This window comes from Lepisma saccharinum, chromosome 17, assembly GCF_977018435.1.
Source record: "Lepisma saccharinum chromosome 17, izLepSacc3.1, whole genome shotgun sequence".
Classification (NCBI taxonomy): Eukaryota; Metazoa; Arthropoda; class Insecta; order Zygentoma; family Lepismatidae; genus Lepisma; species Lepisma saccharinum.
Window position 1 is genome coordinate 27,547,798 of NC_139245.1, and position 13,822 is coordinate 27,561,619.

At 37.7% G+C, this 13,822-nt stretch overlaps 1 protein-coding gene across 1 annotated transcript; it reads left to right on the plus strand.

Annotated features, from left to right (window-relative positions):
- The first annotated feature begins 168 nt into the window (after window positions 1-168).
- Gmppb (GDP-mannose pyrophosphorylase B) lies at window positions 169-5,113 on the plus strand. The gene has a single exon (XM_083139219.1). The coding sequence runs from the start codon at window positions 446-448 to the stop codon at window positions 1,550-1,552; it is 1,107 nt and encodes a 368-aa protein (XP_082995345.1). The 5' UTR covers window positions 169-445; the 3' UTR covers window positions 1,553-5,113.
- The last annotated feature ends 8,709 nt before the right edge of the window (window positions 5,114-13,822 follow it).

A 13,822-nucleotide genomic window follows, 5' to 3' on the forward strand; every position in this document is an offset into this window, starting at 1 on the left:
TTTTTAACTCATTGACTGTTTACAGTACAACGAGAAACGTGAACAGTATTATTGTTATAATTCAATGTCTTTTGTCTATACAAATATTACAACGTACTTGTGTTATTGAAGATACGAGCTGGCTGAGTTGGCCTGACGATGACGTCATATGTAGGTGTGCGTGGCGATTGTGGCGTTTTGTTTGTTGTGTGTATGGTTGTGGCAAGTTTTCAGTCCTGCCGGCGTGATCGTTAAGGCGATATTTTAGTTTTAAATTCATATATCTTATTTCGTGACAGTATAAATCTAAGCAAAAAGAAGCTTATTCTTTTAAAATCCAGACAGGAGCTTCATAATAAGTATAACTGAGGAAATTCCATTAGTAATTTTCCGCAGTCACTCTCTACTTCATTTGTTTTGTGTCAAATTTCGAAACTGGCAATAAGTGAAATAAGTAATTTTCACAATGTGTGGAGACCTAAAGTTGGGGAAAATGACAGCTTTAATTCTCGTAGGAGGCTACGGTACAAGGCTTCGACCTCTTACACTTAGCCGGCCGAAACCATTGGTGGAGTTCGCAAACAAACCTATGCTGTTGCATCAGATTGAAGCACTTGTTGAAGCAGGCGTAACCCAAGTTGTTTTAGCAGTTTCTTATCGAGCAGAGCAAATGGAAAATGAATTGAGCAAGGAAGTTGAAAAGCTTGGAGTCAGCCTTGTGTTTTCACACGAATCCGAACCATTAGGCACTGCTGGTCCCCTGGCTTTGGCAAAATCAATTCTTGGAACAAGTGATGAACCCTTTTTTGTTTTAAATTCTGACATTATTTGTGATTTCCCATTCAAGGAAATGGTGGTGTTCCACAAAAATCATGGAAAGGAGGGTACTATTGTTGTTACCAAAGTCGAGGAACCATCTAAATATGGCGTTGTGTTGTACAATGAAAGAGGCCAAATTGAAAATTTCATTGAAAAACCACAAGAATTCGTTTCTAACAAAATTAATGCAGGAATGTATATTTTGAACCCTTCGGTTTTAAAGAGAATCGAGTTGAAACCAACTAGTATTGAAAAGGAAGTGTTTCCTTACATGGCTCAAGATGGGGAGCTTTTTGCATTTGAGTTGCAAGGGTTCTGGATGGATGTAGGACAGCCAAAAGATTTTCTTACAGGAATGTGCCTGTACTTAGGTTCTGTGAGACAAAAGAACAGCAGTGCACTTTTTTCAGGCTCTGGTTCAGTAGGTAATGTACTAGTTCATCCAACTGCTAAAATTGGTAGTGGTTGCCGAATAGGTCCCAATGTGACAATTGGACCTGATGTGACCATTGAAGATGGCGTGTGTATTAAACGATGTACTATTTTGAGGAGTGCACACATCAAATCACATTCATGGCTTGATAGTTGCATTATAGGGTGGAAATGTGTTGTAGGACAGTGGGTTAGAATGGAAAATGTAACAGTCTTGGGTGAAGATGTTATTGTAAAAGATGAGTTGTATGTAAATGGAGGTCAGGTTCTCCCGCATAAGTCAATTGCAAGTTCAGTTCCAGAACCTCAAATTATAATGTAAAATAATGCTACATCACTTGAATTTCTTGAAATGGAAATCGGACCAACCTTGCTGTGTTGTTTGATTCTGAGGTGTGATTAATGGGGAACTTGAACTATAAAAGAGGTTCTTAGTGTGTTTATCATCAGATTAAAGTCATGATTTACAATCCTGTAATGTGTTTTAATTTTTATACACATGTGTTGAAACAGTAGTAGACTCGCAGGTCATCATGACCTACAGACCAAACTGCTGAAAAATTTACTTGTATAATCTTTTTATGACCAAATGCTTTAGTCCGTAGGCCTGTAAAGAATTGCAAATAAGGTACCTAACATAATATATGATTCTACAGAATCCATTGCATATTTGTTGTGCAAAGATCTGTTGTTTGAATTATATTCATACAATATATTTTCCTTTTGCTTGGGTAATTTGCTATTACCAAAAAAAAAATCCTCTCTCCTTTATATTCCTGTGTGTGTACAACAGTGTGAATGTGAGTGTTAAATATTGCCACTCTGTCAGTGGTTACTAAGGCATTGATTAAAATGCACAGGGGTGAAGGGCTAAATGGTATTTACGGCAATATTTATTATAGAAGAATGAAAAGTTTGTAATCACTTATTTCTCTTCCATTTCCAGTTAATTTTTTGTTTGACATTTTAGAGTATCCAATAAATGGTTATGTTGTTGAACTATAGTGACATTATTTAGAATTTGTGTATTCTTGTTGTTATTATTATTAATTATTCACTTTTTCTAGTCAGTTCAAATCTGAGCACTGTATTGTGACTTAAGAGTGACAAAATAACTTTCTGAATTGGAAAGTAGTACTTTTTGTGGCCTCTTTTTAATGTTTAGCTTTATTTTGTTGGTCAAGAGTTTCTTCTGTTGTTCACAAAATTATGTTCTTGATAGCAGAAGAATGATTACTAATAGTAATCCTAATGCCATAGAATATTTATATAATACCTATGGGTATTATACCTCTTGAGTAATTTTAAATTTGATCAATATTGGTTGTAACAAATATTTCAGTGTTGTATGTTGATTTAAAAATTGTTGGCATAAAACTTTTGGTAAGATTTTACAATACCGGACCCACCCGTAATTTTTATCCTACTTCTTATACTCACAAAATACGTAGTCCCGATGAAGTATCTGAGGTGGTGATGTGTTGAAATTGTTAATTGACGTGTAGAAGTTGTAAAATAAGCTTCCAATTACTGCGATCGTTCTCCGTATACAAGCATGGAAACTACGTTTGTTCAACGTAGCGTTCACTTGTTCAGTAATCTGCATGGTGTGAGGAAGATGGCAACTTTGAAGATAGGAAATAAAGTTCTTTTAGTTGGGTACATATTAATAATACAGGGCATTCGTTCATATTTTGCATAGTCAATAATTTAGGACACTTGATCACGATTGTGTAGTTAAAATTTGTCGCTCAAGTGCTACAAAACTGACATTTTTTTATGGTGCCCCACAAACCATTCACGGTTAGGTTAGGTTAGGCAAACATAGTTAAAATTTGGGGTCATAGAACAATGCACGGGTAGCCCCACACACCCATTCACGGATAGCCCCAAACCATTCATGGTTAGGTTAGGGAAGCATAGTTAAAATTTGGGGTCGTAGTAATATCAGGAATATATTAATTTCATTCTAAAACGTAAAATATTGCAATAAACATTGTTTTCATGGAGAAATCCAGTTTTTCTGTTCCGATCACTGACCACTCAGTTTAGCTTATTTTGCAATTCCTACACATGACCCCCAAATTTTAACTTCAAATTTGTTATTAGGAGGCCTCAATTAGTGAGTATGCGAAATATTACAAAAATCGGGGAGGAGTCCGGTATTGTAAATTTGCCCCAAACTTTTTTTATAGTCTATATATATTTTTTACACTCACGATTAGCTGAAACATTTCTTGTGCATTTACCAACATGCCTGAACAGGTCGAGAATAATTACAAAATTCATGAGGACTAACTGTGCCTCCCTCAGAGTTTTGGTACCTTTTATTGAAAACTTGACTCAACTACTGATTACTAGACTGCTAATTGCATCAGTAGACACAATGAAGAAGTGTAATGAATATTTGCTGTGTTTTCTTGCAGAATGATTTTTCTGTTACATGTACTTATATCTTAATTGTTGCCTACATAACAGGAGGGTCCTGTGTCTTTGAAACATTTATGCAATTGTGAATTTTCAGTGATCACCTTTTCTTTTTTTTTTTCAAGTGTGCTCATTTACATTTTGCAGAATCAAATTTGTCTAATTCACATATCCCTTTTTTGTGCAATATTATTCCCACACCAGAATGCTTGGTTTCGTTACACTGTCTTCTTTACGTTCGTATAACATTTTGTAAATTTCAAAACTTCTAGCAGATAGTTACAACAATGACATTCTCCGCAATCTACATCTTTAGTTCAAAATTTTGGCACGGTTACTGTTCCCCCAGCTTTAAAAGGACATTTTCATGTTCTATAAATATCAAACATATATTATCACTCATTTCCAAAGTTTGAGGTACTTTTCTCATATCCCCCCCCCCCTTCTCCCCACAGCAGAATGGAAAAATTATTCAGCATATGGAAGTCAAGTCAAAAGATTTTGATATGTCAAGATGCAGTGTGCGCACAAAATTAAATGTAAACAACTTTTACATATGTTTATTTATTCATTGCTTATGTGTGAGGTGCATACATCATATTTTAAATACAGTGCTGCAAGTTTTAATACACAATTCTTGCAGGTACATTGAGTTGCAAAGACTTGGGAATACCATGTACTATGCAGAGATGCTAATACCACTTACTACTTCACAATAACACATATTCTCAAACATATGGATATGAATGTAGAATATAGAGAATGTCTTCAATTCCTTTCCTACTTCTTGTACTCACAAAATATGCAGTCCTGGTAATATATCTGGAGTTAAGATTTGGGGGTCACGTGTAAAAATTGTATGCTTACGTCTATATATGTTGCAAAATTACGTTCTTCATTACCGCAATCATTCTCCATACATAAACATAACAACTATGTTTGATGATATGAACAAGGAAGGTTCGGCATTCGTTGCACTGTCTACAGTGTTGCCACACTGTTCCTTCGTTACTTGCAGAGCATTAATTGTTGCTTTGTTAGGTAGAAGAGCATGTGGAATGCAGACTTTGATTAGAGGTAGGTTTGGCAACGGTGATCGAGCGTCCTTCTACAAAAGTTGCATCTTGTGCAGTGAGGAAGCTAGTGAAAGATTTAACTGATATCGCCACGAAACTTTTTCCGGTAAGGTTAGGAGAAGAAAGTATCTTGAATTTCATTAATATTTGGTAATTACCTAATTTTGATCAGTACATTATGCCTCACGAACCATGTACGGGTAGCCCCACAAACCATTTACAGATAACCCCCACAAACCATTTCCGATTAGGTTAGGTTAGGCAAGCTTAGTTAAAACTTTGTTCGTAAAACAATGCGATACAGCATTTAAAAAAAAATCTCAACTTACATCAGCTTTTTTCATGATTTCCAGCATGACCAGCGAACAACAGATTCGTGATTAGAAGGCCAAATTTAGTATACCAAATATTAACGAAATTGGAGATATTCTCTATATTCTACATTTGCTCCAACATATGAAATAACAAATTATTCAGAACAAGCACTACTTTCAATAATAATGCAGAGTTGCTTACATTTTTGTGTATTACAGAAGGTCTCCATAAAAATATATTTGCAAAAATTCCACTGTAAAGATCAGACTAGTAGGACATGTATTCAATAAATAAAATTATAAAGAACCTCCTGCAATAGCAGACACCATTATTTTTAGCATTCCATACTGGAGGAGTGCTTGGGGCTGTTGATCCACTGTTCTCCCTTGAGAATTACATTGATTTTTTTTTTAATGGACAAATTTTGATGTTTTACGTTATATTAAATTGATTGAAGGACATGGAAAACACTAATAACACAAAGTATGGCCTGTAAAAGTAAAAGCTTGCCATCTCAAAGTACTTTTGCGGTTTTTTGTTAGTAAAACTGGTTGTATGCACACTCAAATAGCTAAAGAACTCATCCAAAAGATGGCACCATCAAACTTAGCACCTAAATTGCTATCAGCACTAAACCTAATAGTCCTAACCTAACGACGTAAAATTATGAACACCAATAAATCTTAACACTCCTAACGATAATTTCACTTGTATTTTGGTTTCATAAGTTTTCGGTCCTTTGTGTTTGATTTACTGTATTTTATATAATACATTTGGCGACGTCCAGTCTGCTGCTGTTGTGGAATGTTGTGTTGGGTGCTATATTCACTTGTGCGAAGCATTCTGGCTGAAAGCATTCATAAACTGTGCAAAGTATTTCACTTTCTCGAAGGGATATAGGGGGTCAAGGGTACAGAGTGCTTTTGAAATTTTTTGTATGTTGAGTGTGGTAACACTGACAATGGCAGTGTTATATGAAGCTTTTAAATACCATACTACCAGGTCATCAGCTATAGCTGTATAAAAATAAATTTTTATTACTTGTATTTTTACATATTGTCCAGTTATTCTGAATATCACATTCAATTACATTAGAACCATTACATTTTTTAGTATATACATACATAGAATGTTTCTTATGGATAGCAAAAGTTGTGATTGAAAAGTATGAAGGAAGTGATGACTTGAAAGTTTCATGTCTAGAGTGATAATGATCTCTCTCATACAGCCCTTTTTAACATAGTGATAAGTTTTATAGGTAAATGTCTGTTATATTGGAGATACATTTCTTCATTTTTTCAGAAGAAACTTCTTACGGAAATGAGTTTCTGTAGCATTTTGAAAGTTCGTGGAGGTATTTTCTCACCGTAGAATGCTGCACAACAAGAAATAAGTACTTTTGATATTAGAAACTTGCATTTTGTGCAAAGCGACAACATTATGCCGTTGTTTCCATTATGTACCTGCAGATGGCGCGAGCGTCGAAAGTCACGCAGTCTCGCCAGTGTTTCCAAACGTGCCTTTTTTTATGAGAATTTTTTTTAACTATTCTTACCTAACCTAACCTTGCCGGAAATGGGGCTATCCGTCAATGGTTCGTGGGGCTATCCATCAATGGTTTGTGATAACATAATGAACATGAAAGTAGGTATTTTTCAGTTAAGAACGTTGAAACACTGCATACCCACTCCAAATCGACAAAACACAAGCACGACGCGCGATGATCCACAGCTGTGCATGCCATATTGTATGTTCTGCAATGGAAGAAAGGAACCAAAAGAATTACGCGTAATGTGAAAAATCGAAGTTATTTTCGTATAAAAAGCATAATGGCACCTTCAACTATGTTCCACAATACACAATTGGTAAGTATGAGCCATCTGAAACAAAACATCGATTTTAATGTGTCTCCGATATAACAGACATTTACCGTTGTATATTGTGAGAAAGGTGCAAGTTGTTTAATTCATTTATCATAAAGTGAAGTCTCTGATACATGTTTATATTTATCTGATGTTTTTTGGTAAACAATAGCAAAATACAATGTCTTGTCCTCTTACATGACAGATTTAACATGAAAGTTACAATAATAGCAGGAAGGTGAATTTCACGCCACATCCTTATGTGTAGTTATTAGTAAAAAAATGTAATATATACTGACAATTTTGTATGTTTATGACAGACACATGTTATCAGTACAAATATGGTGTATGTATTTCAATCTTTGTGTTGTTAGTAATAATTTATCTTCCTATCTTTATTAATGAAATTATATTTCTGCATGTCTCTTCATTTTCTATTACTTTGTATTTAATTGTGGTGATTATGTTCCAATCTAAGTGGTGAAAATTTTGTTCCATTATACTAATGAGTCTATATTGAAAACATGAAGCAGTTTTTACTGTATCTGTATTTTCATTGATTAAATATGTATTTTTTTCTGATAACATCTTTTTTTTTTACCATTTTTATGAATCTAGGATGTATAATATTGTATTCTGTTACTTGATAGTTAATATCATGTTATATATCATTTTAAATGGTAGAGTTGTAGCTTTCAGATGCAATTAAAATCTGAAAATGGGTATTTTTTATATACTTTAGCCATTGGAATTTCACCAACGTCAATACCTTGTATGCTACGCCCTCCCTTGCCCGGGAAAACAAATGCTACCACTACATAGATAGAGGCGGCAAAATCTCCCTCGGACAAGCGAAATAGCGTTACGGTCCAGGTTAAGTTCGTGTGTAGGAACCGGTGACCAACAGTGCATAGTAATAAGCCATATCGAATAAAAACAAAGACATATGTACTTCCAAATTACCACCTCTTTACCTGTAGCCGGGAAGCGGCTAGCTGCATACCTGAAAATCACGGGTAGCGACATGCATACGAAAATGATATAGCCCAAAATTAACATGAAAATAAAAAGTATATTCTATTCATAACCAACAAAAATGGAATTATTACAGGTCCCCACACTTGCACTCTCACATTCTCTCTCAGATTCAATCCTCTTGGGGTCATCGACACAAGAAATTATACATGACATGTACAGGTTTTATGACGACAAGCCCTAATTATTGCATTCTCAATTAATTATATCTTACTTTTTGTCTAATCAGGTCATTTGTGATTTTGCTCCAGTGCTACTTAAATCCTAGCCAGCCCTTACTTAAGTTCACCTTTTGTTTTTTAAAAAAGAAAACTAGTCGGCGCGGTGACCATACATTACTTGACCAGTATAAACAAAGGTGTCTCAACGGCAATTACATTCACGTGGGCGGACGTTTTCCTTTTACAAGACCTCACGTGGTTCCAAACATAACAAATAACCTCCGTTGAGTGGCGCAAACATATACTCTCTAGCAGGCGGGACTTAAACACTTCGCCGCGACGAGCAATTCACATTACCAGGCAAGTACTTTAACAAATAATCACATATGCGACCGGACATAGCTAGCAGCGACACAGCGCTCACACATAAAAATGAACAAACCTCAAGTAGAATATGCAATTAAGCGGGCGGCGCTTTACTCCAATAGTACGCACTTTAAACAAATACAAAGGAGCACAAAAAAACAATGAATTTAAGATCATAAAAAAAATATCACAAGGAATAAGAAAAATTGACCTGAGACGAATAGATTACAAATGACAAGCGCGACGGGAGTTCGATATAAAATTTCGAGTTGAGTGGGCGTTTTCAAAATGTCGACGAATTTCAAGGGCGTTCTCTAAATCAATCGGGCCGTCACGTGTTAAGGTTCACACAGATGAATACTTTACCATCTCTCAGCTTCCGGGGTGCATCCTGGCGTCTTTATGGGCGATTGAAAACACACAGTATCCATGCGAAAGGTTTCCTTGGTCGTGACGATGAAGATGCAAAAAGGGTTCAAACACCGAGTTCCCCGGCTCCTCTTCCTCTCGGGATCGGTGGATCTCCGTGGTATGGCGCGGTTCGGACGTCGCATCTGAGCGGTCGTTGTAGGCGTCATCGGCGTCGTCGGGGCGTCAACATCTCTCTCTACATCTCTCTGTCGCGGCTGGTAGGCATCGTCGGCGTCGTCGGGGCGTCAACATCTCTCTCTACGTCTCTCTGTCGCGGCTGACAAGCGTCGTCGGGGCGTCAACGTGGCGGATGGTAGGCATCGTTGGCGTATCAATAGGGCGGCGTTCGACGTTCTCTCTCTCTTCATGGCGGCGGATAGGCATCATCGGCGTAGCTTCTTCTGACATCAGGCGAATCGACGTAACGCCCCCATCTCTCTTCTTCCTCTAGCCCGCCATAGTTTCCGGTGTTCCTCGTTTCTCAAAAATTATAAATGGCGTAAGGTAATCACGGAAACACGGTTTCGCTTCAACTTCCCCCAGCGGTTGAGGTAGGCGCACTCGTGTAGACTTACTGCCTATCACACACACTGGTGTTCGCACAACACAACAAAGTCCACTGTACACGAAAGGTAGCGCGAAAGTGCTCTCGTTCCAAGAATCGTGGCAAAACTGTATATGGAGAGGTAGCTCGGAGCTGCTCTCGCTACAAGGATCGCGGTAAGACTGTATATGGAGAGGTAGCACGGAGCTGCTCTCGTTACAAGGATCGCGGTAAGACTGTATATGGAAAAACCATGTCCTTCGTTTTATTTAGATTTTGAAAAACGACGCTAGGCGATCGTTGAAGCGACACTTCCGAAGAGGTCAGTCCACTTTGCTCTATTGTCTCCAAACTAGGACGTACCGTGTCCGAAGTTGACTCACGCGGATTAAGCTTCCGCCTGGCTGTCGCCCATAGCTCAATTGCAATCGCTGTCCACAAACTGATCAATTAGAACCGATTTGATCTGGCGTCCGTAATTGTCGCTTGATCATGATGAAACTCCACACATCTGTCCTTGCTCATATGCCGCTGCGCTGGTATAAGTTTCACATGAATCGGACCGTTGGAAACCGAGATATTTAAATGTTTGTCATTACGGTCGAATTTCCTAAGCTTTAGACGCATAGCGTGACCCTTCAGGTGCTCACCCTTAACACAAGCGAATGTCTCGTTCCTCCCGTCGGCTTGGCAAAAATCAAATATGTAATCTTACAAATTAAAACACTCAACACTTTGAATCAACACGTCTTTTTACCGCTACATACATGAATAATAATGATAATAATAATGACGGTAAATCTGACTGTCACAACCTGAAATGAGGGGTAATTTTCGCAAAGCATCCCCCCAGCTGTCTCATTGTGACCATGTTAAACCATAGGAGCATTCTCCCATGAAACCCCAAGGCTCAACCTAACATCCCCTATAGATCGACCACAAGGAAAAAACCCTTGGGACAAAAAGTCCCCATGCAGCTTTCCCTTCTCCCCTCCACCTCGGGCCATAAGGAAGCATAGTCCACTCTCCCCCCTCCCCTACTCGCAGGGGTAAAGTGCACAGGAGTCATGGGTCTGCGCAAGTTGTTTTGCTCGTGGTTCCACTATAGCTAGCATTTTCAACTTGTGTTTTTGTGTGTGTGTGTGTGTTTTTTTTTATTTAAACATATGTAAGACTGCCCTTCAGAGATTAATTTACCTGAAAATGTACAATAATTGAAATTAGCAAACATAGGCCTATTAATGATTATGTCCTAATACGTTCGTCAGTGTCAACTATCTATGTATAAAATATCAACTTACAGATTATATTATTATCCACCTCAGACTTCAGGGGTCCACTGTAAGATAAATAGTCAAAATAAATCTTTGTCCACCTTACTACACAAAGACAACTTCTCACAATTCTATTTGCCATTATTAAACCTCTATTATTGTCAGTTTATAAATTGCGCAGAGTTGCTCTATAAGTCAGTTTGCATTTATTTTTCTTGTGGTTGTGGTTTCGATTGCTACTGCTATCCTCTTGTTATTCATAAATGTAAATAAACCAATAAGCCTTGTGTGTTGAAGGTTATATTAGCAATCGAGGTTGTGCTCAGGAGAGGGATAAGTGTAGGCTGACTTACAGAAAAGCTCTGTGCAATTTATAAGTGAAAACATATCATTTACTGTGATTTCACTGATTATAATAGTAAATATTTTTTTTGGGGGGGGGGGGGAGAGGGACATTTCAGATTAAGTGAAATTCCTAACTTCATAAAAAAAATCATGGATATTTTAATGGCAGTTTCTGCATTTTTATTTTTTGACGATCCATTAGGTGGTACTCTGGTATCCCTGGCACTTTCTGTAGGTGTGCCTATGAATCATGCCCAGAGTGTGACTTGTTTTTTCCCAAACTTTCATATTAGCGAATAATGAATTATCTAAATTGAATGGCCAGATATTTCAGTGCACTAACAGTAGAAGATGTAGAAAATAATGAAAAGCAGGTATGCCATTTTCCTCACAGTATGCTAAGTGAACCGAAGTTCAAAATTATGTTTTTCAATTTTTTTTCAATTTTTTTAAATATATCAACAAAAGCAATATTTTTTCAGTGATCTTTGCTGACACTTAAAAGGGAATATGAAGTGTCAAGGGTAATAATGGAGGAGAGGGAGCAAAATTTTTGAATGGAAAACTTCTTGATCCAATAAATTTCAGGGATGAACACTTGAGAACTTTCAAGTACCTACCTTAAATAACCCAACTGCTAGAACCTGTGTTTCAAGATAGGTAGTTAGGACCTCCCCAATGGCACAGTGGTAGCATCGTCACCTTGTAACCAAGGGGTCTCAGGTTCGATTCGCGATGGAGGCACATAGTGGTTTGGATTCCACTTTAAACTGTAAGTCCAGTCCTAATTAGCCTTACTGTGCATAAAGTGTACTTAAAACACCAACTCAATCAATCAAGTTGGGTAGGTTGACCTCCATGGCTGATTGGTTAGTACAGCATGCTATGATGCCAGAGATCCCGGGTTCGAATCCCAGTCTGGGTGGTGTCCTTTCATCCTCATTGTCATGATTGGTCAAAGTGGCAGAAAAGCGACTCTAAATAAGAAAAATCAAAGCAGATACGTCCCACCACTTTTCTGATATTGCATGATAATGTTATACAGCGTGTTCCGTTCAAACCTCCCACATTTCAATTCATCATTGCTAAAAGGTTATGAAACATAATGGAATGCGAGTGGTACTAGACGAAAGAGAAACTCAAAGAATTTTATTGCATGACCTCAAAGTTCACCGTTCTCGCACTATGCAGCGCCACAATCACATAAAGCACAGTGGTGACACTGCAGCAGGGCGCACAATCTGTATTCTGGTATGCAGAGACCAAATCAATCATTACAGTGCAAATAAGTTACCGGAGAGAATATGGAGTTGAAGCACCTGATGGGAAAACCATCAAAGCATGGTGTGTGAAGTTTTTGGCGACTGGAAGTGTTGATAAACAATCTGGAGGTTCTGAGATTGGATATTATTTGTGCAACAAACTGTGCACACATAGAGGTGTATTAGAGTTCAATTTAGAGGTGTATTCATGTTTAGTGCTTCATGCAATAAAATTCTGAGTTCCCTTTCTTCTAGTACCACTCACATTCCATTATGTTTCATAACCTTTTAGCAATGATGAATTGAAATGTGGGAGGTTTGAACGGAACACCCTGTATATTTTTTACAATATACTCTTGAATAATTTTTTAACTAGACTTTGCTTTGTGGTGGGAATCCCACAAGGCTTGCCAAAGAGGATTTTTTTGTAAAATTCCCTCACTTGTCTTCTTTCGTTGGGAGATGGAATGTCAAAGTTAACCTCTGAAAACTCAAATCTTATTCCCGAAATTTAACTGCACAACAAATAATTCTACATTTTTTTGTACATATCGCTACATTTTTAAAAAATCTGTGCTTCAAAATGTACTAGTAAAAAAAAGTTTGATTAAGTTCCATCTTAATGAAGCATTTTTAGTTATTTAAAGCTTATTTACCTAGGTAAAACATCCATGTCTTACCCAGGATTTGAACCAAAGACCTATGGCATTACAGCACTGCGCTGACCACTCCCCCCCACCACCAAGGTTGACTTTGTGGACCACTGCAGCTCCACCATATCTTCATGCAAGAAAATGGAACTAATGACTTGGTTTGAGTAGTTTACATATATAACCCAAGGTTGCCATTAGGGGGTTGCTGTGCATGCCACTGCGAGGCTCAGCTTGAGGTGGTGTGGGGAAATTTATTTTCAGAGATGAGAAAAATCAAAGTTTTGTTTCTTGGAGTGGTTGCATGCGCACCGATAAAACTGGTGTCTTCTCCGAAACCGACATCGTCAGCACCGGAAATCAATGGTGGTTAATGGCACAGCTGCACACGTGGTCTGGCACGATACATTTTCCAGAACGACCACTAACAGGTTGGTTTCAACCAGAGCTCCTCTCGACAAATCGACGGTCGGACCGAACTGACGTCCGCTTGCTATGCAAAAGGCACAGACCCCCAGTCATAAATTTCAGCTGTGTCAAGGAAGAAGTTGTGTTTTTAAAATCACGTCCTTGGGAGAAAGCCAGTGATTCGATTCGAAGGTCGCATGAAAAAGCAAAAAGGCTGGAATTGAAATTTTGTTTTCTTGGAACCCACCTTTCACCAAATGGACAGAATAGAGCAAGTTGGAAGGGTATAAGAACTGCCTTCTATTCCAGAGAACTTGCTGCGATTATTTCAATGATATCACATTCTGATACATATATTTATATTGCGGTTATATTTAAGTCTAAGACATAACAAACACAAAAGATAAAACCTCTTACTCCAGGTAGGAACCATATCCGCTCTCAGGCTTTGTCCAC